At 43.2% G+C, this 25,313-nt stretch overlaps 1 protein-coding gene across 4 annotated transcripts in view; it reads left to right on the top strand.

Annotated features, from left to right (window-relative positions):
- The window catches only part of Trpc3 (transient receptor potential cation channel subfamily C member 3), a 62,763-nt gene that overhangs the window by 10,296 nt on the left and 27,154 nt on the right, over nt 1–25,313 (top strand). For all 4 annotated transcript variants that reach the window (XM_034501269.2, XM_076932297.1, XM_076932296.1 and 1 more), the window contains exons 2-4: nt 7,620–8,391; nt 16,199–16,387; nt 23,645–23,809. In XM_034501269.2, the coding sequence (XP_034357160.1) occupies nt 7,620–8,391; nt 16,199–16,387; nt 23,645–23,809 (1,126 nt within the window). The remainder of the gene's footprint in view (nt 1–7,619; nt 8,392–16,198; nt 16,388–23,644; nt 23,810–25,313) is intronic.

Genomic DNA, 25,313 nt, shown 5'->3' with positions numbered 1-25,313 from the left:
GGAACATTCCAGAAGCTGGTATAGTAGAGTCAGGAAATGACTCTACAGCTTAGATGAGCAGAGCTTTGCCTTGTGTCTTCAACCAGCTGAAAACAAGAGACAAAATAACCCAATATCCAATATGTGGTGTAAATTAGTTTTAAGGTTGTTTTGTTTTGTTTTCCTTGCTTACTAAACAGATATTTATTTGGCAAGTGAATTAAGCAATCAATAAATTAGGCAATTAAGTTAATTAAGCAATTAAGCAGTTACATGAGCTGACAGGGAGAGATCTGCTCTATATCACATGGGAATTTGGCCAACTAGGGCAGTGTCTTTCTGTATTCTGAGCCAGAGCATAAGTGCTCTTACTTCCCGAGTCTCCCTCCAGTCTCCGGGGAGGTTCAAACCTGCATGGCACTCTGTGCCCTCTCTATGAGCGATCGTGGAAGATGCTGGAAAGCTGGCCTCATTTAGCTGTTTGATGCTGTAGTGAAAACGTTCATCCAGGAAGTCATCTCTTCCCCTGCTCTCATGTAGACACCAGGGGCGGACTTTTCTGTCTCTGGGGACCCCCCACCAGATATCCTTAGATAGATGAAAGCTATGCCCTCCACTTTATTAAATGAAGCATCTTCTCTTGCTGGTTTGGCTGTTATTGTGGCGGTGGGCTTTGATGTCCAATGCCAAGAAGCTGGTGTGAGTGTTGATATCCTTTGACTCTTTCTGGTCTCTGTTCAGTACTCACTTGGGTGTTTCTTAGCAGTGGAAGAACTTAGTCTTGGCTGATTTGCTTTGTAAGGAAAAAGCGCTACCTCGCTGTTGGAATATCGCTGATGCCCCTGGTGTCTGCAGCATTCTTTGTCTCAGCACTCTTGGCACACCATCCTGACTTTGATGTAGGCTCCCTGGTTCTCATCTTACAGTGCATACCACATGGGAGTCAGGAGTAGCAGGAGAAAGCTCCCACTGTGCAGCATCCTCTCTATGGATTCTGGGAGGAGCCCCTCACCCATTCTGACCCTCCCGAATCCACATGTCACTTGTGATTCCTGTCAGTCCCTTTGATCATCTTTGCTGTGGCAGTGGGAAAACTGTTCATGTGATGAGATCGTTCTGTGGTGACAGTCCTGCAGAATGCATAGATAGGGTAGATAGGGAACTGAGAAGGACCAGCCAAGAACACCTACTCTTTCCTCCAAATTCTTCTCATAAATCCTACTTTTTCTTGTAAAACCCAGAATGTTCCCTTGATCTTTTTCTGTGTGGCACACTCACTGTCCTGTAGGCAGGAAAGGCAATCACTCAACAGGGGCAACCCCCCTGCATTCAGAAACACACACACACACACACACACACACACACACACACACACACACAAAGGGATCGTAACATGTCTTTAGAAAATAGCCTTCGTAGTACAGGAGGAAGAGGGCTTGTATGTTAACAGGATGGAGAAGGAGAGACTTGAAAGCAAGGTTAGCTAGGCTGGGCACAGGTAGCTGTGGACATTCCTGAAGGTGAGTTAAAGAAATATTCACTCAGAGGGAGCTGTGAATATGTGGCTTGATAGAGCAGTTGTCTGCAAATGATGCCATTCTGGGAGTGGCTATGGGTATAAAGAGGATTGGGGGGGGGTCCCACTGAAACACCAAAGAAAATAGAGTTCACTGGCTCCTAAACCTGCACTTGGCTGGATATATGACCTTGGGGCTTTTTTTAGGTTAATTTTCATATTTATGAGGCAGAGAAAACAAGTTTGCTTCATAACACTGTTGGGGAGAATTAAGTCTGATGGTACCTCGAAAACACAGCATGTGTCTCAGATGCTCAGTAAGGCTGACCTGCTTTGCCTCCTCTTCACTTGCAAAACCGCTGAGATAACCCAGTGGTGATTTGATAAAGCCCTGGAGGGTGTCGCAGCCAAGGATGAGGAGACAGATTGAGCATAAGGACATTCCTGAAGGGAGGTGTCAGGACTTTTTGACTGGCAAGATCAAATCTTGGCTATCGATGACTTTGAGGTTTCCCAGCCTAACTGCTACTTTGAGATATGCATTAGGAATGTTGGTTTGACTTGGGTATTCCAGAGTAACAAGATGGATAGTTATACTGGAAACCTTAGGTCACATGGGAAGACAGGTAGTCCCATTGCAGACACTTAGCAAGCGTCTCTTCTCCTCAGGTACTGAGATGTGCTTCTCCACAGATAATTATCCATAAGAAACAATCTCACTACTCAGGAATGTGTGCAGTAGTGGCACTAAAGAGGTGTTTGTTAATATACTGCTTTCAAATTTAAATAACTTTAATAGTCTTTAAAATACACGGAGCATAAGAAGACAAAGTTCATGCATAAAGAGGCTTCTCAATACAGAGGAGTCACTTGGCCTTAGCACTTGAATCCTCATAAAAAGCCTAATGGATGCTATAACAAACAATATCTTCATTTGCTTAATTCAGTAACCCATTTAAAAGCTTCGCTTCTTGATAAAGCAAAAACGTGTCATGAAATGGTCAAAGGTAAAGGTGCTTTGTAGACTGCTCTGGTAGAAACCTTATGGCGATCCAATTTTAAATAGTAACAATAAAAGAAACAAGATGAATGTCAGTTGTGTGTTCCTTAACCTTTGCCACTCATACACATCATTTCAACTTTACTTTTGTCAGGGCCAGTATGACAAGTGCTGCAGAGCCCAGCAACCCAGGGTCATAGATACAGAGTAATTCTGCTGGTTTATAGTTCAGGCTCCCATATTTTAGCATACATGGAAATTGCCAATGGTGTTCATTTAAAATGCATATTGCAAGGTTCCACCCCGGGGAGATGCACAATCAGTTCCTCTGGAGTAAGATTGGAAGTCTGCATCTTAACACACTTCAGGTGGATCTCAGTCACAGTTGTGGAAACGCTATTAAAGAGGTCAGGTGACTGCATGGAAACTTCTGACAGCGAGGCGGTTTGCTTTTATTTTTGCCTCTGAGTGGAGTGGAGCAGAGCAGAAGGTTCCCAATGGCTGTATAAAAATAGTTCCCAGAAGAAATTTTCATCCACTTAAATGTTTGTACAAATACAAAGATCCCAAGAAGCGTTAACAAATGCTTTAAACAAATGCAAAGCGTCTTATTCAATTCTGGCTGTGCCAATAAGATCCTGTAGACTTCAACAGACATCTGTTTTTGACTGTTATAGAGCCTGGAATTCTGAGGTCAGGTTGCTGACATGGTCAGGTTCTGATGGGGACTCTTCCTGGCTTGCAGATAGATAGCTGCTTTCCCTGTGCGGCCTCCCACGGGCCCAGAGGCAAAATTGGGAGGGAGAGAGTTTAGTCTGTAGTAGTGAAAGTCTCTGGTTGTCCACTGCAGCGCTAGTGAAGGAGCCTAAACACAGCCTTGCAAATCAGTTAGCACTGCTGTGTGCCTTTGTGGGAATGGAGTCCCTTCAGAGTGTCTCTGAGTGCTGGCTGCATACAACCATTGGATGAAGGTCGGGAGAGAGGGGAAAAAACTAAAAATATATTCAGTTAACATTCTCAAAGTTTGGCATCTTTCTTCCTTATTTCAAAAGCTGGAAGTAAGATGTCAAGGGCATCGAACACTGGAGACCTGCTTACCCACTGGGGCTGACTTCTCTGCCCATTTCTGCTCTGTAGGAAAAGTTAGAGACTGCTCCTACTGTGAGCCATGTGACATAAGTAGCACTCTCTCATCTCTTTTTTTCTCAAGTGACAATGTAAGGTAAACAGTTTGCTTTGAGTTTGTTTGTATTGGGAGATCAAGCCTCACAGTTAGGTCACTATTATGCCAGTCACTATTCTATTCCTGTGAAGAGACACCATGACCAAGGGCAACTCTTATAAAAGTGTGTTTAACTGGGGGCTTGCTTTCAGAGGGTTAACCCATGACCATCATGGTGGGGAACATGGCTCTTTAGAAGCAGGCATGGCTGCAGCAGTAGCAAAGAGCTTAGCATCTTGATCCATAGGCAGCAGTTGGGTGTGTGGCGGGTGTGGTGTGGGCTTTTGAAACCTCAAAGACAAGTCCCCAGGGACACACCTTCTCCAACAAGGCCATACATACTCCAGCAAGGTTTACCTCCTGGTCCTTCCCAAACAGTTCCACTAACCATGCATTCAGACATTTGATCCTATAGGGACCATTCTCATTCAAACCACCACAGTACTGAAATCAAGCAGCTTAGCTCCAGTAGACATTGTGGAGATAAAGGCTCTGGGAAAATAAATATTTTTTAAAAAAACTCTGAAATACTAAGATACACAATTTATAACACAAGGGCTCTAGGTAATAAAAATTGTACAGTGAATGAGATTCTTGACAGGTGAGTAGATTTTAGCTGCCCTTATGAAATAACAGAGAAGCAGTGAGCTGGACAACTGCATGATGGTGTGTGTGCCTTTGAACATCGCATCCTACAACTTACATTAAAACAATTAAAGTCTTAACTAGGTGTGGTGTTCATGCTTGTAATCCCAGTACTTGGGAGATCAAGGCAGGCAGATAACCATGGATTCAGGGCCAACCTGGACTACATAGTGAGTTCTAGAACAGCTGAGGCTGTTCTAGATTTTGAGAGATCATTCATGATTGAGGGAGATACAGATGTTTTTTTAAAAGGGGCAAAATCTATACAAACACTAAGAAATACCAAGAGAAAGTTCATGAAATAGTAATTTCCTATTATTCTCAAATCAGTCTCTTTTGTCAAATACTATAGGGTTCTTTATAACTAGTTTCTTCATAGGCAAGTCATTAAATTAAAATCTTGTTCACTAATATGTGATACTTCAGTAATAATTCATTCCCCAAGTGTAACTAGTATAAGTTGGAGTTCTGTAGACATACTCTGATTATATATTCTGTTAGCCTTAGGCAGTATCAACAAATTATCAATGGCAGAAACAAGGTCTTTTAAGCAAGGTGGAAATTCAAGCTGCTCAAAGCCTAGTTTATAACTCAGCAGGAAGTTAACAGACCCAATAAAATGAATACCAATAAATATCAATAAATCATCCTCGGTAATGTAAGATTTTCCTAGAGTCCTTACTATAGAGTTTGAAATTCCCTACTGTATTTTTCAGTGAATTAGTGCTGCTCTCTGCTTTGTAGCCATCAAAAAACCATCTACCAGCCTTGAGTGCCTCCCTTGTCTCCTCTACCACCCTACACACCACAGACCAAAGATACCCGCATCTTAAAGTAGTTGTCAATAGCAGGATTAAGATACACAAATATTTATAAATTCTAAACTATTCATACAACTCTCCTGACTGTACATGAGGATACCAGTGTGAGGCTGAGGTCCCTTCCCCTGTTCTTCAGCCCCATGCCCCAGAGCTTCAGGGAAACTGCAGCTGAGAATACCTTGTCTCTTTTCTTTTTCTTTCTCTTTCTCTTTCTCTTTCTCTTTCTCTTTCTCTTTCTCTTTCTCTTTTTCAAGTACAATTATTGACCTTCCACACCAGCCAGGCAGCTGAAGTGAGATGGCCAGAAGTGTGACCTGTGCTGAGGTACATTAACACCTGGTTAACATTAACATCTGGTTTTCCTCTCCACTGGATTCAGGTCTGCTTGCTAGGACTACCTGCTCTCAGCTGGGAAGCTGCCCAGGGCTCCTGTGTTGCTCTCTGGGTCTGGAGCCTACAGAATTGAGAAGAGCTGGCTGCTAGCACCCCCACTTCCTCTGCTGGGGAAGCTCCCTCCTTTAGCCAGGCCTCCAGGGAGGCTGGTGTCCTCTCTAGTGGATTTTCAAATCCTGGCTCTGTGAATACATTTTCAGTGCAGGGGATGCTTCTGAAACAGATATAAAGCAACTGCCTTCCCAGCCATTCACTTTTAAGTTTGGTTTATTTGCTTCAAAAGTAATGTGGAAAAAAGCTTAGCTGGTACCCTTTGATATAGCTCATGCTCAAAAAAATAAAAAAAAAAGTTCTACAGCTTAAAAAAAAAATAAAGTTACGTAGTGTTTGAATCAGAAAAAAAAAACCCTCAGAACTGTGTAAAGTTAATGATACAGATTTGTGTAATATTTGTACAACATTTGGCCACTAAAATATATAAATCATTGAGCTGTTACAGATAACCTCAATGTTTGAATTATATAATTTATTCCGCAATGTTTTTCAAAGACTCTAAATACTTGCGAAAGCCTTTTTTTATAAACTCATAGAATGTCTGAAACTTTTCACTTTATTTACTATTTTTGCAGGACTGGGGGTTGAGACCAGGGCCTGGTGCGTGCTGGACAACACTTTACAGCTCCTTTGTATCTGCAGACCTTGTTTTAGTTTTTGTTTTGAGGCAAAGTTGCCCTGACTGGCCTTGAACTTCAAAGTCTAGAATTCCCCGGTAGCAGAGAGGTCTACACCATCATGCCTGACATTATTTATTATTTTAAAGGTTTTAGGGTGTGTGTGTGTGTGTGTGTGTGTTTTGTTTTTTGCTTTTTTGGGTGGTGGTAGTGGTTTTGTTTTTTGTTTTTGTTTTTTTTTTTTTTGTTTGTTTGTTTGGTTGGTTTTGGCTTTTTTTGTTTGTTTTATTTTGTTTTTGAGGAGACATGGTCTTGGCCTACTGAGTGCTCAGATTAGAAGGAGTGAGCTGAGCGCCCTCTGGGCTGTAACTTCTCATTTACCCAGACTTATCAAAATTAAGATGTGGATTGAAGTTGCTGCACTCATCCATTTCTGACATGACTCTGCTGCAGCCGGATCTCAGCCGGTGCGGCTGGCTGGAGGATTTCAGGCCTTGTTGTTCTAGATCTAGGAGCCGTGCGTTCACAAAGCAGCACTAGTGATCTCTAATCCATGGGTCAAGTCCTTTCCTTCTTGTTCAAATGGCAAATGTGTAATTTTAGTAATTAAACAGCCCTTATTATAAAGGGAGTTGTTCTCGATAAAGTAAATCTAGATTAATGCTTGGATTTTATATTTGGTCAATGTTGTCTGGGTCATTACAAAGATGAATCCTGTAAAAATGAATAAAAAAATAAATAATAACTTCGGTGAGAAAAGGCTTCTCCTTAAGAGAAAAACTTAAAGCTAAGGCTTGCAAGGTGGTACTCAGCCTGAATACCGGGCTATATGTGCAATTTTTTGTTTAATGTGCAATAACTTGAGACTTCTATTCTATCCTGATGAATTGAAAAAAGTTAACCTCTATTTAATTACGCCAGCCTGGGGCTTGGATGCTGAGTGTTCACTAGACACTGTATTCAGGATTGTTTTTCTTTTTATGGTAGTAGAGGTTGAATCCGGGTCCTGACACTTTCTTTGGCCAAGTGCTCTGTCGCTAGGCTACACAGCAGGACCAAGTTGACGCTGCAAGGTACTGAGAGTATTGTTGGTGATGGTGGTGTTTTGTTTTGTTTTGTTGTTTTACCAGAGAGGGATAGGTGCATGAAAATTATTCCGTTATTTTTCTAAGTGAAGGCAGAATGAACGAAATCTGCGTTTGGGGAGGGCCACGGGCTCTTTCCTGAGGCTCAGGCAGCCTGTGTTAGATGAGGGAGTTAATGGTGATTAGCCTTGGCAATTTACCTGGCCTCAGGTCTGCAGCTAAGTCTGCTGGGGGAAGAAAACTATAGGCCTCAAAGTCCCACATTGTTTTGTCGCCCCACTGATCAGGTCATCGGAGGGCAGCCCATCCAGGTGGCGCACTGCAGGGATGCGTGACAAGGGCAGGCGCCAGGCAGTGCGTGGCCCAGCCTTCATGTTCGGATCTCGTGGGCCCAGCCTCACAGCCGAGGAGGAACGCTTCCTGGATGCTGCGGAGTACGGCAACATCCCTGTGGTGCGCAAGATGCTAGAGGAGTCTCGCACGCTCAATGTCAACTGCGTGGACTACATGGGCCAGAACGCGCTGCAGCTGGCCGTAGGCAATGAGCATCTGGAAGTGACCGAGCTGCTGCTGAAGAAGGAGAACCTGGCGCGTATCGGTGATGCGCTGCTGCTAGCCATCAGCAAGGGCTATGTGCGCATCGTGGAGGCCATCCTGGGCCACCCAGGCTTTGCAGCCAGCCGGCGCCTGACCCTCAGCCCTTGCGAGCAAGAACTGCGTGATGATGACTTCTATGCTTACGACGAGGATGGCACACGCTTCTCGCCTGACATCACACCCATCATCCTGGCTGCACATTGCCATAAATACGAGGTGGTGCACCTGCTGCTACTCAAGGGTGCACGCATTGAGCGGCCACACGACTACTTCTGTCGGTGCGCTGACTGTGCTGAGAAGCAAAGGCTTGATGCCTTCAGCCACTCGAGGTCCAGGATCAATGCCTACAAGGGACTGGCCAGCCCAGCATACTTGTCGCTGTCCAGCGAGGACCCTGTGCTCACAGCGCTGGAACTCAGCAATGAGCTCGCCAAGCTAGCGAACATAGAGAAGGAGTTCAAGGTAGGCCTATGGAAGTCCCTGCCGGAGTCAGTTCTGCCCGGTGCTTGCTAATCTGTTGGGATTTTGCTTGTCTGTTTTTAGATACATCCTCACTTTATAGCTCAGGCTGGCCTCAAATTCACAGCAGTCCCCCTATCTCAACCTCCCAAATGGTGGGTTTACAAGACCGTGCTACCATGTCCAGCTTCTCTCTGGTTTAGACATGGTCTGGGTGTCCTCATACTACAGAGCCCTTGGTAGACAGGAATTCACAGCAGTCCCCCTGCTTCAGCCTCTCAAGTACTCAAGATTACAGCTATGTGCCATCATCTCCTTTTTGCAGTGCGTTTTAAACTCAAAGGAATGTTTTTTCTCCTCTCAGACTCACAATGGAGACATACATCACAGCATTTAGCGAGTGATTGGTCTGGTGGGCCGCTTGGTGTCCTGGATAACTATCAAAAGCCAGAAATTCGGTGTCCCCTTTTGCTAAAGGGAGACGGGGGCTGACAAGCCTGTCTCCTTCCTAGATTCTTTCTGTTCTGTTGCAAGGTGTCACACATGGACAGATTTACTGTTTAATCTGAACTTCCTGTGTCGAAAGGCTTCACTGCATCACGGCGATGTGGGACTCCTCTTTATTTTCTCCGGTGGAGTGTTAGTTTCTTTGAAGTCCTATTCATGGCCCCAAGCCTTTATATACATAAATTTAGATGTAGCCATGTCCAATGCATGCTTCGTGGGCTGCATGTATCCCAGGATAGCTGTGACTTCTACACATTTGTAAATGACTGTCACACGGCAGAGTCAAGCCTGGGTGCCCCTACCAGAACTAACATTCATAGAGCAAATACAGAATACTATCAGGGCTATGATGTTAATGCTAAAGGCACTTCGTTAATGGGACGAATGTCTCGCCTTGAATTCTGTGATCATATATTTAGGGTGGTGACATGTGACTCTTGGGTCAACCAACAAACATGAAGGACAGCAAAGTCATCTGTGCATCAGGGAGATTTTCTGCTTCAGTGGCTCTCTTAATGTGACTTGTTTCTGTCGATCAGTATTATTTTACGAAAATTCTATATTAGTGATGGACCATGTCAAAATTTTATCCCGCTGCCACCCCTCCTACGCATTTTAAATGGCCCAGCCCTTATATCTAAGGGAAGGGGGATACTTGGCTGCTAAGGTAAAACTCCATACACTCTCTTCAGCAGATTTCTGCTCTCCTGTTTTTTTACATGAGGAGGTGGCGGCAAGCACTAGCCCCTGGATATCAGATAAGATGAGGAACAAACCTTTTCAGCATAGAGTAATACATCAGAAAGGGTATTTATTCTCTTTCACATCCTAATATAGTTTTTTCATAGTTAAGTGGTTTTTTTTTTTTTTTCCAAGCGCAACTGGCAACATAATCCAGGCTAAGGAGAATCTGTTTTCTCTGGGGTTTCAAGAGAATGGCACAAGTTGGTCTGTCCACTTTCCATCTACAACAAATTCCCTCAGTGTTTGTCAACCCTCACTGTGTCTTGGTGGAGCTCTGTCCTCAGGGTAACAACCTTGTTTATCAATTCATGATTTTTTTCTTATATAAAACTGCCCATTTTGTTGTTTAAAAAAATGGGGAAATGTAGGAAGATCAAAGAATAAAATGGGTCTTGCCTGATATCTATTCCTATATATACATCTATTATGTATTACTTGAAAAGATGCGATCTCATGTAGCCCAGGCTAACCTTGAACTTGCTATGTAGCTGAGGATGACCTTGAACTCCTGACCCCCCTCCACTTTCCAAGTGCTTATATTACAGAGAGCACCCGTACACCAGGCGTCACACCCATCAGACAGAGCACAGGAGGGACAAATTCAAAGCTTCAAACTTATCAGAGAGAATAGACAAGAACCTAGGAAAAATGCTCTTAAAGATCACTTCTTTATTTTTGAGATAGTCATACAAGCATAATTCTCTACTTATTTGACACTTCAAACATCAAAGAAACCTGTTTTTTTTTAATGTACTTTGTTTGATATATGTTGAAGCTCTGCAGGAGAAATTCCATAAAAGGAAATATTTTCCAACATTATGTTTTAATAATTTACTAAAGATGGTGATGTTTGCAGTTCCACCCAGAGAAGTCTCCTCAGTGGAGCGACAGAGAATTTGTTATTCATAGTTTCCTCCTGAAGCCAGCGAGGCCCATATTAGTAATGCTCACATTAGAATCTCCTTTGCTCTGAGAACCTTCCAGAGGTGGGTAAATGTCACAAGTGAAAAAGCAGAAGAGCCCTCCAGGTTACATACGGTAGCCAAGGATGTGTGCAAACCCTCTGTGTCTTGGGCGTTCACAGTTTCAGCTTACAGGGCAAGTATGAGCGTCACAGAGACCTGGGTTAGCCAGAGCAAGGCAGCTCCCCAGCAGTCGGTCCCTGGAGACCCAGAGCCACTCTGCCCTTTGTCCCCATCCTTGGCTACGCTTGTTGGTTCTTTCTTAACACATCCCTCCTTTGCCCTCTCTTCCCATACTCCTGTCTGTCAGCACTTTAGACAGTCAGAGCCCTAACCCAGCTCCGCTGTGCTCCAGCAGGACAGGACAAGCTAAGCTCACTGCTGTAACCTAATTTGCCCTGCTCAGTGCTGTTCTCTATAGTCTTTCCCAGAGGAATTTTCAGCTCAGAGTCCTGGCCTGAAAATAAGAATTAGACAATGTGCTGCTCCCTGGTGAAGCGCAGGGGGTGTTTTCCCCTCTCAGACATCTAGTCCTAGCATATTATCAATGACCTGGAATGCATAGTCTCTCGACCCCTGCACACTTCCCACAGTCCCTTGGGGCATACAGAGAACATGTGACGGTCATTGACTCAGGAAGCTGAGCACTCAGGGTCATAGATTTAGATGAGTTGGTGAAGGACAGCCCGGTGACATGTTATTAAAGGAACATTTGGGCTGTGCAAATGTCTGCAGCTGCTCTGAGAAATGAGGACTTGGGTTTCACCATCCACCCATCAGTGGCAAGAAAGCCTATCATTTATTAAGATACAAGAAGACAAATTGAAATTTCCAGATTCTAATTGAGTTGGTGATGGATGCACTTTTTTTTTTTTTTTTTTTTTTTTGGTAAATAAATAAATAAATAAATAAATCACAAAAAGCTACCGGCCTTCCCTGTGCCTCAGTTTTTCTTTCAAAGTAGAGAGCAATTTCAGTTCCTATCATGGTAGAGCTAGAAGGAAAAGGCAGCATGACCTGAAGTTAGAAAGCCCTTTACAGCAGAAGGGGATGCTGGGGTTCGTGGAGTCACAGAGACCTCTCCGTTCACAAGTGGGGACAGCAGAGGCCAAGGTCACACTGACTAAACTACATCTGAGCATCTTAGATTCCAGTCCCAGATTTTATTTATTTAAGATTTATTTATTTTCACTTTATGCGTATATGTGCTTCGCCTGTGCATGCATATATATGCACCATGCGTATGCCTTGTACCCTTAGAGGCCAGAGGAGGGTGTTGGGTCCCCAGGAACTAGAGTTATGTATGATTATAATCTCTGATTTAAGTGCCAGAAACCAAAATCAGGGCCCCTGGAAGAGCAGCCAGTTCTCTAAACCACTGATCGTTTCTCCAGCCTCAATCTTGGGGTTTATGTCCAAAATAACATACCTTCTGACACAGAAGCACTTCTAAGCTTCCTAATGCCTACTAAACACGCTCTCAAAATTTAGTCCTCTCAGGACAAAGAGAAGGGAGGATTCTGCTTATGGGAAAGGTTGAGAAAATTCCAGAGGATTAAACAGTTGGTACATGAGAGGAGCCTTGCTTGAGCCCAGGACGTCTGGTCTTTAGATTCTGCTTTCCTTTTACTGTCGGGAGAGGCCTGGAGCTACATGTTTGCTTGGCATTGAATGTCAATGTTTCTCTTTCACATAAACAGGGGTCAGAATGGAGATTAAACCATACACGTTATAAGGAGTGCGGAGAGGCCGAGACGAAACTGGAGTTCATTGCTCTGCCTCAGGCTTAACAGGCCCTTGGAGTTTGAGTTTCTGCTCCAGTTGCCTATTAACTTTGTAAAGAAAGCCCTTGTACCAGGAAAGCACCATGAAGATGACTCAACCAAACTCAATGAGAGCAACTCTGTTTGACCTGAGTTGTGAAGCCATGAGAGACAGGAGGAGCTCAGGGTGGCCTGGCAGACAATACCCACTTCAGCAGTAGAGGGAAGGGTGTCACTGGCCAGGGTTCTCCATCTTTCCCTGAGCAATCTGGATAAATCTAAACTGAGACTGAAGTGAGGAAACCACCATTAGCAGGTGAAGTGGTGCATGCCTTTAGTCCAGCTCCTGAGGAGCCCGATAGAAGAGGGTCCCTTGAGCCTCAAAGTGGGAGCCATGGAAATTCCATCTATAAGACTGTATTAAGAAAGGAGATTTTATATTTTTACATGGATTTACTACTTCTGTAAGCTATATAAAATGTTGCCTTAGCTTTCTGGAAGGGAAGGCAGATGGATATTTAACTGACAGCCACCCTGCATAGAAACCAGAGACTGCACGTTTTATTAATTTTATCAAGAGTACGGTACCAGCTTGAATAGAGACTGAGGTCTTACTCACTTTATCTGTTCCCTTATGAGGCAATAAGGATTAACTGTTAGGTCCTTTGTCTAAATTACTGATATCTGAAGTGGAAACTATTCCAGTCTGTGTAGCCTTTAGACAGTGTCTCTCTTCTTGTTGTTTATTTTAGTTGGTGGTATGGTTTTTGCCAAATCAAAGTATTTGAGGGAAGAAACTTGGAACTCCTCATATCTTCTTTTAAAGCAGTGCTTCTCAACCTTCCTGATGCAGCAAACTTTTAATACAGTTCCTCATGTTGTGGTGACCCCCAACCATAAAATGATTTCATTCCTACTTTGTAACTGTAATTTTGCTACTGTTATGATCATAATGTAATTATTTGATATGCAAGATATCTGATACACAACATCCAAAGGGGTTGCCACCCAGAGGTTGGGAACCAGTGCACTAAAGTATGATTTTTCTTTTGAAACCTAGAAGTTCTGCTGTGTGAAATATCACTTAGTTATCAAGACACAGTGTCTCAAAAAACTACAATATTCTATTTTCATCAAGTGCATCAATTAAACTATGTGATTAACTCTAGTTGTTTTTTTTTTTTCAGACTGTGTCTGATTATATAGCCCAGACTAGCTTCCAACTTGCCCTCCTGCCTCAGCTTCTCGAATGCAGAAATTATAGAATGTCTGGTGTAACTTTCTCTACAGGCTAAAATTTTAGTCAAAGTCACCAAGGTAGAAATGGGGCTTTCAAAAGTGAGGCACTTTCCCCGGAGATGGTCAGTGGTACCTTAACTGGATCCAATAGGCTAAAAATAGAGCCCTATTCAGAAGGTAACAGTGAGGCTGCCAACCAACCATCCATCACACCAAATAAATATGCAAATGGGTTAAAGATTCACAGATTATTTTTAGCAAAGTGTTAGTTCCAGTGGCCTGGAATGTTTCTCTCAGGTATTGATATTCTGTAACCCTGGAGAATCCAATTCCATATAATCAGCCATTTCTCTCCTTCCATTTCTGCAAGGGAAGATAACATGCCCTTCAGCCAAACCAGAGAGGTGTCTCTCTACGGGGACTAGCCGCAGCCTCCTCTTCAGTTGTCAGTCATTCTCAAACTCTGACTTGTATGGAATTGCTGGGTTTCCTTAGTTTCTACTTCAGGGCAGGGCCTACCAACTGCATGTCTGGGAGGTTCTTGGTGGCACTGATGCCACTGGTATTAGATCTGTGTTTGAGAAGCTTCAGAAAGTTTCCATTCTAGAAGTGGTCCTGCTTTAGCTTCAAAGTAACTACTTTTGTACAAAGAGATAAAGTTTGTTTTGACTTTGCTGTTCAGCATTGTCACTTGGCCATTCTCTCCTTTTTTTTTTTCTCCATAAAACAAAATTTTGTTCATAAAACAATATTTTGTATTTTTATTATTTTATTTATTTACATTCCAAATGTTACCTCCCTTTCTGGTCCCTCCTCCAAGAGATCTTGACCCCATCCTCCTTCCCTTTGCTTCTGAGAGGTGCTACCCAACCAACCCACCCACCCACCCACCCACTCCCACCTCACCCTGCTAGCATCTCCCTTCCCTGGGCATCAAGTTTCTACAGGATTAAGTGCACCCTTTCCCACTGAGGCCAGACAAGGCAGTCCTCTGCTACATCTCCAGCAGGGCCATGGACCAGCCCATGTAGGCTCTTTGGTTGGTAGCTTAGCCTCCGGGAGCTCTGAGGAGTCCAGATTAGTTGATACTGTTGTTCTTCCTATGGAGTTGCAATCCTCTTCAGCTCCTTCAGTCCTTCCCCTAACTCTTCCATAGGGGTCCCTGACCTCAGTTCAACGATTGGTTGTGAGTATCTGCATCTGTCTCAGTCAGCTACTAGTAGAACATCTCAGAGGACAGCCATGCTAGGCTCCTGTCTATAAGCACAACATGATATCAGTAATGCCCATGGGATGGATCCCAAGTTGGGGCAGTCTCTGGATGGCCTTTCCTCAGTCCCTGCTCCATTTTTATCTCTGAATTTCCTTTAGACAGGAACAATTATGGGTCAAGAATTTTGAACATAAATAGGTGGCCCCATTCCTCAAATGGGGCTATGTCTTTCTACTGGAGGTGGTCTCTTTAGGTCCCATCTCCCCACTGTTGTGCATTTCAGGTAAGGCCAACCCCATTGGGTCCTGGGAGCTTCTCACATCCCTGGTATCTGGGACTTTCTAGGGGTTCCCCCAAAACAACATTTTATATAAAAGAGGGGTCCTTTTGGGGGATAATTGTCTTTATAAAAGAGGAAGAAAATAGAGAAAGAAGCAAGGGGGGAGAAAAAGGAGGAAGAGGAGGAGAAGAAGGAGGAGGACAAAATCCCAGTGTTCAAATCAATTCACCAACTTTCAGTGCATTGAGAGAAACCCCCAGTGTCCTGTGAGCATCACCTTCGGTGCTCTCTAGGGCTGAGATCCTAGCACTTCTGCAGATGCTGCAGGCAATAGGAGTACTTGCGGCATGAAGACGTTCAACTACAATTGTTTTTTAATATAAACCAGTGATTTGTATGTGCACTGCCTTTTTGTTAGCGCTGCTAATTTTTGTTGGTTTGTTTTTGTTTGTTTAGACAGGGTCTTAAACAGTAGCCCATGCAGACCTCAGACTCGGGTAGTCCTCGTCTTGTGAGCTATCATGTATGGCTTTTTTGGAGCACTTTTGTTTTTTATAAAATGGTGTGATGGTATACAACTGATGTCACAGTACAAGGTAGGTGGAACCTGGAGGATTTCTAATTTAAGGCCGGCTGTAGCTACACAGTGAATCCCAGAACAGTCTAAACTACACAGTGAGAATTTGAAATTGATGATAATAATTGAACATATTGTGGCATATGGTATATCATATAGTGTGCTGATACAAGTGTACAGTGCTGGATGGGTGACTCAAGGGAATTAACATATTGTCCTTTGACCAGTTCTCTCTGCCTCCTGGCCTCTGGCAGAGCACCTTCTATTCTGTACATCTAAGTATTTGACTTTTTAAAGATTCCACATATAAGTGAGATTGGGTCCATATAATTTTAAGAACTTTAAGGAAACTTAGTGAAGGCAGGAGAATCCATATGTATCTGCTTTAACCATCCTTGTATCCAGGAAGGTGCTGCAGCTTCCTGCCCAGAGTCAGGGACACCTTTATCCACACATCCTGTTCCCAGGCGTTTGCCACTGAATGAGAGAAATTCTTGGCATTAAACACCAAACCTCTTGTTTTAGAATGACTACAGAAAGCTCTCCATGCAATGCAAAGACTTCGTTGTGGGTGTGCTGGACCTGTGTCGGGACTCTGAGGAGGTGGAAGCCATTCTGAACGGAGATCTGGAATCAGCTGAGCCCCTGGAGAGACACGGGCACAAAGCATCACTGAGTCGTGTCAAACTTGCCATTAAGTATGAAGTCAAAAAGGTGAGTGAGCCAGTCATCTGCAGGCATGGACTGGTGATGCTGCAACCCAAGGGACACTTGGAAAACAAACAAGGCAGAGAGGCTGAGGGAAGCATTGATGTAAAGTGGGAGGCCCTTGGGTTCTGACCCTTCTCAAGCGTTACCTATTGTAGGACCCAGGACTTTTTGATGTCAAGGATAAGTGTCCTCTTCATTTCCATCTCCTTATATAAGGGGATTCTATCTTTTATGTATCTTGGGGGTCTAGTGTAATTTAAATGGATTAGAATAAACCAAGTACTCTTCAAACTGTGGATTTCAGTGCCATTAATAATAACAGCATGGTGGCACACTTCTCTAATCCCAGCATTTGGGAAGAAGAGGCAGGAGAATCAAGAGTTCAAAGCCAGCCTCAGGTACCTAGCAAATCTGGAACCACCCTGGGCTACATGAGAGCCAGTGTGAAACAACAAAAATAATAAATAAAATAATGATAATACTCCTGCTTACATGCATTTGTGAGATAGCATAACATACTTTCTCTTGTTGATCCTTAATGTGGGCCTGTTATGCACTTTACATATAAACCAGGGAAGCTAGATAAGAGTCTCTATAGAGGGCACAGAGTTACCAAGCTTAAATGACAGGTCTGATGACATACTACAGATGTGGAGGTAGTCATGCCAGGGTCATAAAGAAAGATGACAATTATTTTCGATATGGTTACTGCAGGAAAAAAAACCTGGTATGTGTGTTTTTGTTTACTAATTTTCATTGAGCCATTAAATAATTATTTGTGAAAATTGTAGTTAAAATATGTCATATGGTATAAGTCTCTGTTTCTGGAATTGGGCAATTTAAGTGTGTTAGGTAACAGAGAGGGGGTGTTTTGTATGTAAGAGGAGCTGACAGGGTTGGAGAGATGGCTTAGTGGCTAGTAGCCTATGTGTCTCTTCCAGAGGACCCACGTATGATTCCTAACAACCATGTTGAGTGACTCACCACTATTTGCAACTCCAGCTCCTGGGGATCCAATGCTGGATAACAACCCCCACCTCCCCACACATATACACATACTTTTAAAATAAACTAAGTCTTTAATAAAAGATAGAAGTTGAGAAATCATGAGGCAGCAGCTGTTGGAAGGGGCATATCGAGAGTCACCAGTGGACAGCCATGTCTTCTGTTTTTCCTTTGTCGTGGTCTCATGCTTACAAGGACAGGCAGTAGATCCATCTGCAAGGAAGGGTTCAAGTTCTGATGTCACCGTGGGTTCTTGACTAGCCACACACAGCACCAAAGTCCTGAGCTTCAGCAAAGTGGTACAATAACAGTTGTTTGAAGATCATGAGAAATAATGTGAGCAGTTAGCATGAGGGACTCATCTGTGACGGCACACACTAAATATTAGCCCACAGTATTTCCATTACAGAAACTCATATCAGAGCAATATCTCTTAAGCAAGTCGAAGTATCAAAGACAATTTTGTCTAAGTCCCACCCTTAGTATCTGACCGATTTTTCAGAAAAGGATTTAACAAAGGATCCTTGGAAGCTCACAGAATTGCAAAGAAAGACAATGGTACAAGCTTATATAAACTAAACATCCCAGAAATCTTGCCTAGATCCAAGCCCAGAACTACCTGGTAAGGGAGTACCTGGGGCCCAATTTTGGCTCTGCTGAGTGGCCAGTGTTGGCTCTTGCAGGAGGAATGTCCTGAGTTTTTGGCCAGTTGTCCTAAGACCTCTTGCAAACCAAACCTGCCACATAACTCTGACCATTGGAACCCAAGACGTAGCTTACATTCTAACACAAAGCAAGAATGTAGAAAGATCTTTCTCCCACACCTTACTTCTAGATGTGAGCCTGTACACTCATGCACACATGCACTCGAGAGTGCACGTGGGCACGCGCGCGCGCACACACACACACACACACACATCCACCACAGTACAGAAAACGGGATTTGGGCCAGTCATTAATGACAAGGGAAGATTTTTACTAGAAATTGAAATAAAACAACTTGTCAAGGAACAGATCAGCTCTAAGATAATGAAATGCCCCCTCGGAGGTTTCTTCCTGTGAGGTTTTCCTTATGTTGGAGGAAAGATAATTTTGAACACGATTGATAGCAAGCCATTTTTAGAAAAGTGTCCAGACAGAGTCACGCTTTTGCAATATGAATCTCTTTTCTTTTGGCACCTGAGAGGAGAAAATTGATTTCAGTTGTCATGGGCTTTTTATCATTCTATTGAAAGTGTCATATTAGCAGAAACAGCTCATCTGCAGAGATGCTTCTGTTAGCCAGCCCACCCCGCAGAGTGATGCCTGACTTCATCTTAAGAGAGTTGATGTATGGGTTGCAACGTATGCAGTATCACTAGCAATAAATTTGTTACCGATCAACATACGTAACTAAGGATTCAATGCTTATTAGGAAAGGACTTTTTGATATAATAATATTAGAAATCTTGATGGACTATAGAGATGACTCAGAGGTTAAGGGTACTTGCTGCTTGTGAAGAGGACGCAGGTTTGGTTACTTATTGGTTATTATTGACATGGTTGTTAGCAACTATTCATGACTGCAGTTCCAGACCAATACCCTCCTCTGGTCACTGTGGGCAGACATGTGATACACATACATACATACAGATAAAACACCTATAAAAACTGTTTTTAAAACAATTGTTTAAAAAAAATGACAGATCACTTGACAACATACAGTTTGGAACTTCTGCACACCAGAAAGACCATCAACAGAAACTGAAGGAAAGGGGGTTAGAGAGATTCTTCAGTGGTGAAGAGAATTCGATGTTCTTGCGGAGGTCCTGGGTTCCGTTCTCAACACCTTCATGATGGCTTTCAACCATCTGTAATAATAATATTAGAAATCTAATTTTCAACCATCATGCACATACATATGTGCAGGCAAAACACTCGTACACATAAAATACATAAATCTAAAAGAGCATTTTAATTTAAAATAAGCAAAAATTTTAAACCCTGTTGTTGCAAACATACCGACCAGGCACAGCAGAGCATGCCTGTAATCCTAGCACTGAAGAGACTACTGTAGGAAGACCAACAGCCCAAGGCTAGCCTGGGGTCCAGATTGAAACGTGTCTCAACCCTCTCCCAAAATAAATAAATGCTAGTTCACAAATCAATTTTCCCATTCCCAAAGAATAGCTACAGTAGTTGGTGATGTCAATGAAATCGGTGATTCTACACTGTGCCTCTTCCATCATCGAGATGATTTGCTCCCTTTGAGTTCTAATTATGATCATACATCTCTGCTGTTCTGTGATATGAAAGCAGAGCTCGGTCTCCCCCTCCCCCACATACTTCAAGCTGTACCCATGGTGGGGGATGTCTATTATAGGAAATTTGATGATGGGTAGGCTGTTTAGTCTGTAAAACTAGGCTACAGAGAAAAATTGTTTCTGGAGCCCCACCCAGCCAAGTGCTCCAATTCCATCCTTAACAGAAAAAAAAAAAAATCTAAAAATTAGACCCTCTGCAGTACAGACACGTTCTGTAGAAGATATAAAAAAAAAAAGAAGGAGAAATAAACATGTAACTAACATAACAATGTTGTCAAAGGCAAGAGCGAAGCACCTCAAGGGTTTGACAGAGCAGTACCCACTGAGGACAGTTCAAAAGATGGTGTGACATGATCGTTTAAAGTATAGGTTTATTCGGTTATTGGGATTCAGCTTACATCCTATTAGACATCTCTCTGTCTCTCTCTCTCTCTCTCTCTCTCTCTCTCTCTCTGTGTGTGTGTGTGTGTGTGTGTTGTTCAGCAACCCTATTAAATTTTTTATTCCATTGAAACATTGAAATGTTCTTATGTGTCAAGCATTCTCTCTTTGGCACAGAAAATCTCAAATCAGGGTATTATTTTTGTAATGACTTCAATTTGCTGCTCCACTGAAGTTGAAAAACAACATAAGAACCTTACGCAGCCGGCTATGGCAGCGTAGTATCATAGGGATATTTTTCCAGGAAATGGAGTGGTTTTAGAGATAAGGGTCTCTGCCCCATTTTGAAGTTTATTGAAAAGAAGGGGAAAAAAATCTCCTGAAGGATTAGGGTTTTCTGCTCTTACTTGCTAATATTGGATTGGTTTTATTTTTTTTTAAGATGTGCCTTATGTATTTGTATTCGAAGTTTTAAATTGTTGGGGGAAATCTGTGTGCGTTTTTAATGGATTCAGTAGAGACGGTATTATCTCAAGAAGAACATAGGTTGTGCTCCTATTTTTAGGAAATAGGCCAGGTAGCCTGAATTTTATAACAGGTAAATGCTGGGATTTAACATATAGTAAGTGTTGGGCGAGCGTGATGTAAGTAAGCCACAAGGGTCAATGTGGGTCATCTCATAGACACTATGTGGAGAGGATAATCGTTGCCCTGATGCATACCCTCAGACTTAAAGGTGGCCCCATTGGGAGGTGTGATAGGAAAGAGTCCAAACCAAACCATTATTTCTGTCCTCAAGTATTGGGGTGGCTCAGACCTACAATCCCAACATGAGGAAGGCTGAGGCAGGAGGATTGCTTTCTGCTCTAGGCCAACTTGGACCTACAGTCCTCTCAAAATCCAAACACACACAGGCTGGTAGGGTGGCTCAGTGAGGAAAGGTGCTTGTGGTGAAAGCCTTCCCTCAGTGATGGAAAATGACCAGAGAGTTGTAAGTTCCTTTTGGTTATAGTCTTTATCACAGTGATAGAGACCCCAAGACAGTCCTGATTATACATAGAAGTGGGAAAGAACCAACAGGTTGTCTTATAGCCTTCATATTGGCTCCATGGCACCCTCATGCTCACACATACATGCACACACAATGATGATGGTGGTGGTGGTGGTGGTGGTGGTGGTGATGATAACACAATTTCTGTGAAGTTTAAACCCCAAGAGAAGCAGCATCTTGGTTCATTTGTGCTGCTGTGAAGTATAAAATAGAAATGTGTCTTCTTCACAGTTCAGGGGTAGGTCCGAGTTGAAGGCAGGTAGGACTGTATCCTCCAGAGGAACATAACAGTGTCCTCATGTGATAGAAGAATGGAAGAGCAAGTAGATGAACACCATGTGACTCACTTACGACGTCTTTATCCTTCAGCAAGGGCCGCGTCACCTCTTAGTTGGATTGCTGTTTTTAAACTTAAGAGTCTTGATAAGTTACCCAGATCAGGCTTGAACTCCTAGACTCAAGGGATCCTCTGCCTCCCTGCAGACTCTTAACTAGCTGAGACTACAAATGGACAGTGCTCTTGCCTGCTGGTACGACTTACTCTCTCTCTCACTTCCTCAGAATGTCACATGGCAATACCAGGATTTTGAAGGCAATGCTTTCAAGTCATAGCAAGCAGATATTCCCAAGGGGAGTGAGTTCATCCATCCAAACGGACACAGGACATTTATTTCCTAGCAAGGTACTTCGTACCTTGTAGAAACCTTAGGGTTTTTACCCTCTCCCCAAGAAAAGTACATGGCTGACTCCACAACAGTAATCTGATACGATGACATTTGATGCTCAACCTGTGGCTCTCCTGGTATACCCAGTTCCTTGTCCTCAGCCTGGCTGGCTGCCAACTCCAGAAAGCTTTGACTTGGATCCATGCAGCTTGGATCTCACTAACACAGAGACATTTCCACTAACGTTTATAAGATGACTGTGTTTTACTGTCTTGACAAGGATGTGGAGTTCAGAGTTTTATTATAATGGCTTTTATACTGCATAAATGACAGCCTACTGTGTGCTCTAAAAAAAAAAATAGATGCTAATGACTTGAAGTAGTTCCAGTTCTGTTTTTATCTTGTGCCAAATACCAGTACTGACAGTAAGTGTACAAAGCATTCTGAAGTGAGTGAACAAATATGATTGACAGGAGCTGTGAAGGGAGGAGAGAGACAGGAGAGAAATAAACATGAAAGAAGTGTCTAAACAGCACAAGGCGGGAGTGAAGATCTGGGCTCTTGGGGGAATCCCAGGGGGCTGCACACAGACCGGGGAACCCTTCCGCTTTGATTGTGTCTACAGCCTTTCCCAGAAGGTCACCTGATGATAGCGTTAGGATGTGAGACAGTTTCAAAATTGTGAGCCTTCAGGGAGTGGTGGCCCACATCTTTTATCCCAGGTTTCAAGAGTCTGAGGCAGGATTCCAAATTCAAGACCAGCTGGACTCATAGAGTGAGACTCTGTCTTAAAAGAAAAAGGAGGTGAGAGAGGAAGTTAGTGAGTAAGTGGTTTGGAAAGAAGCCCAAAACATAGACTTGGCAAGCAGCAACGGTGAGATAATCAGTTTGGGGTGCTAGAACGAGGTACCATCAGGGTGCTTTATAGACAACAGAAACTCATTTCTTACAGCACTGGGGCTGCAAGTTTGAGGTTAAGATGGCAGCAGGGCTGTTTCTGGACAGGGCCACCTATTGAGTTGTAAGCCGTTGACTTCAATTGTATCAAAAACATGGATAGGGGTGTTGCTTATTATACACTAGCACCTATATCACCATCTCATATACTCCATCCCCAGGCCCCACGTATGTCCTGCAGCCCTGCCTCCTAAGACCAGCACACTGGGAGTTTGGAGTTCAAAATGTGAATTTGAAGAAGACAATAATTTGACCCAAAGCCATGCTGTTTTACACTAAATCATCCAACAAAGCAAGTAATCACTAGGCCACCCTGGGCTACAGCGTGAGACCCCGTGTCACAAAAAAAAAAAAAAAAAAAAACTGAAGACATTTTAGAGGCAAGATGTAGCATGTAGAAACTCTGTACAAGATCTAAAAAACAAAAACAAGGCTAGAGACATAATTCAGCAGTTAAGAGCCGAGCCGATGTGGGCCTCGCGTAACCACTGTGCAGATCTTTTCATATCCAGCCAAGGTACACACAGCTCGAATGTGCCATGATTTACATACTTTTCATACATGTATTTTAGGAGTAACATGAAATTTACTAACGTTTCTCTTGCTTCTAGTCAACAAGAAATGCAATAACCGATTCCTTTTCCCATTCTGAAATGAATACAAGGACACTGACAAGTGGCATGGTGGGGGCATGCTTTCACTGAAGAAATCCATCACTTCCAGAGAGAAGTCAGTTACCAGAAGGACTGGGAAGAAGGGCAGCAGAAACTTTTCTCCTTTGGAGTCCACCTTATAGGAAGCAAGTTTGAACGATAAAGGGAAGACAGGGTTCTAAACAGGCTGTGCTCTGGACAGACACGTGGAAATACTAATATCGCTCTCCCTCTACTCCCAACAGTTTGTGGCTCACCCCAACTGCCAACAGCAGCTTTTGACGATCTGGTATGAGAACCTCTCTGGCCTCCGGGAGCAGACCATCGCTATCAAGTGTCTGGTTGTGTTGGTCGTGGCCTTGGGCCTTCCATTCCTTGCCATCGGCTACTGGATTGCACCTTGTAGCAGGGTACTAGACTCCCCACTTCCCTCTGTGGTTGGCCAAATGTGTATCTTTGTTGGGAAAATTCGAAAACTAAAGTCAGGCTCCCGCCTCGTGGGCTCTGCATTTTAAGTGACTTGAACAAATGTTCTACATTTCAGTGAGTGGATCAACTCAAGAGTAGAATCAGAGATGACTTGGTACCAGCAAGACACATTTGCAGGCATGACGTAGTAAGGCTTTTAGGTAGAAATTCCCATGGGAGACAGGAAGGACTAAACAGCCGGAATGTAGGAGCATGTGTGCAGTTGCCACTGATATGTAACAAGGAGAGCATGGCTGGCACTGGCTGGAGGAAGTAGACAGTCATACCCAGTAGAACCACGAAACAGCTAACTGCTTTCGGGGCTCTCATGTGAGCCTGTTAGAAGCACCTGGGGCTGAATGTTAATTTAAGCACATGGATATCAGAGGTGTTATTTAATTTTCAGTGATATCCATAGTGGGTCCTCAAGCCCTTTGTTCTTCCAGAAATTTCCAAAGTGTGTAGAATCGGGGTCAGTGTGCTTTAGGTTGCTTTTTTAGCACTGCTCACTTTTGCTTTGATCACTCTGAGGCCTTTTTCTCTCAACCTGCCCAAGTGGAGCTACTTGTGATTAAGAAATCCCCTACACAGATGTGGATGAGAATACAGGCCATGCTAACAGAATCTGCCCTGCTAATGAAGGGCTCCTCCCTGAGAAGGAGCTGTCCTTGGGTCCTTTAATGTCATGCCTATATTCTGAAATCTGGTTTCTTCTTAATCAGAATCTGTTTCAGGCAAAACCAATCAAGGCCACTTATAAATGACTCTGAAAGTCTACCATGGCTCAGCAGTCTCCTCTAGGTGTTTACATGTGTGAAAACGTTTGTTCATTTTACTTCCTTGTTGATCTGCCCCTTCCTCCCATAATAAAAGGTAGAAAACTTGTCATTCTGACCAAGTTCAATGACTGCTGGATTCTCTGTCATGTATCTTGGAGAAGTTATTCTACAATTCTTTAAATACATAAACACGAAAGACTAGAACAATAATCACAGAAGAGCCTGCAGAGAGCAGAAAATTATAACCCAACCAGTTTTCCTTTCAGGAGGAAATACATCACAAAGTTCTGGTACCCGATAGTCCGTCTCTCCGGGTCTCTCAGTCAATTAGAGCAGGATACAGTTGCAGTGGGTTAATTTAAGCACATGGATATCAGAGGTGTTATTTAATTTTCAGTGATATCCATAGTGGGTCCTCAAGCCCTTTGTTCTTCCAGAAATTTCCAACGTGTGTAGAATCGGGGTCAGTGTGCTTTAGGTTGCTTTTTTAGCACTGCTCAATTTTGCTCAATTTTGGGGTGCATACTTTGCATCATATAAAATGACAGTTCGGCTCACTCTGTAGTAGCATTTCATCATAAGAAAAATAAAAGGTTGGAACTTGGCCATCCCTAGAACCCATTCGTGCCTGTGCTTATTACACAGAGTAAAGAGATAACTTGAGAGT

Source organism: Arvicanthis niloticus, chromosome 4 (assembly GCF_011762505.2).
Source record: "Arvicanthis niloticus isolate mArvNil1 chromosome 4, mArvNil1.pat.X, whole genome shotgun sequence".
NCBI lineage: Eukaryota > Metazoa > Chordata > Mammalia > Rodentia > Muridae > Arvicanthis > Arvicanthis niloticus.
The sequence above is the reverse complement of the archived record's forward strand: the minus strand, read 5'-3'. Positions and strand labels throughout refer to the sequence as shown.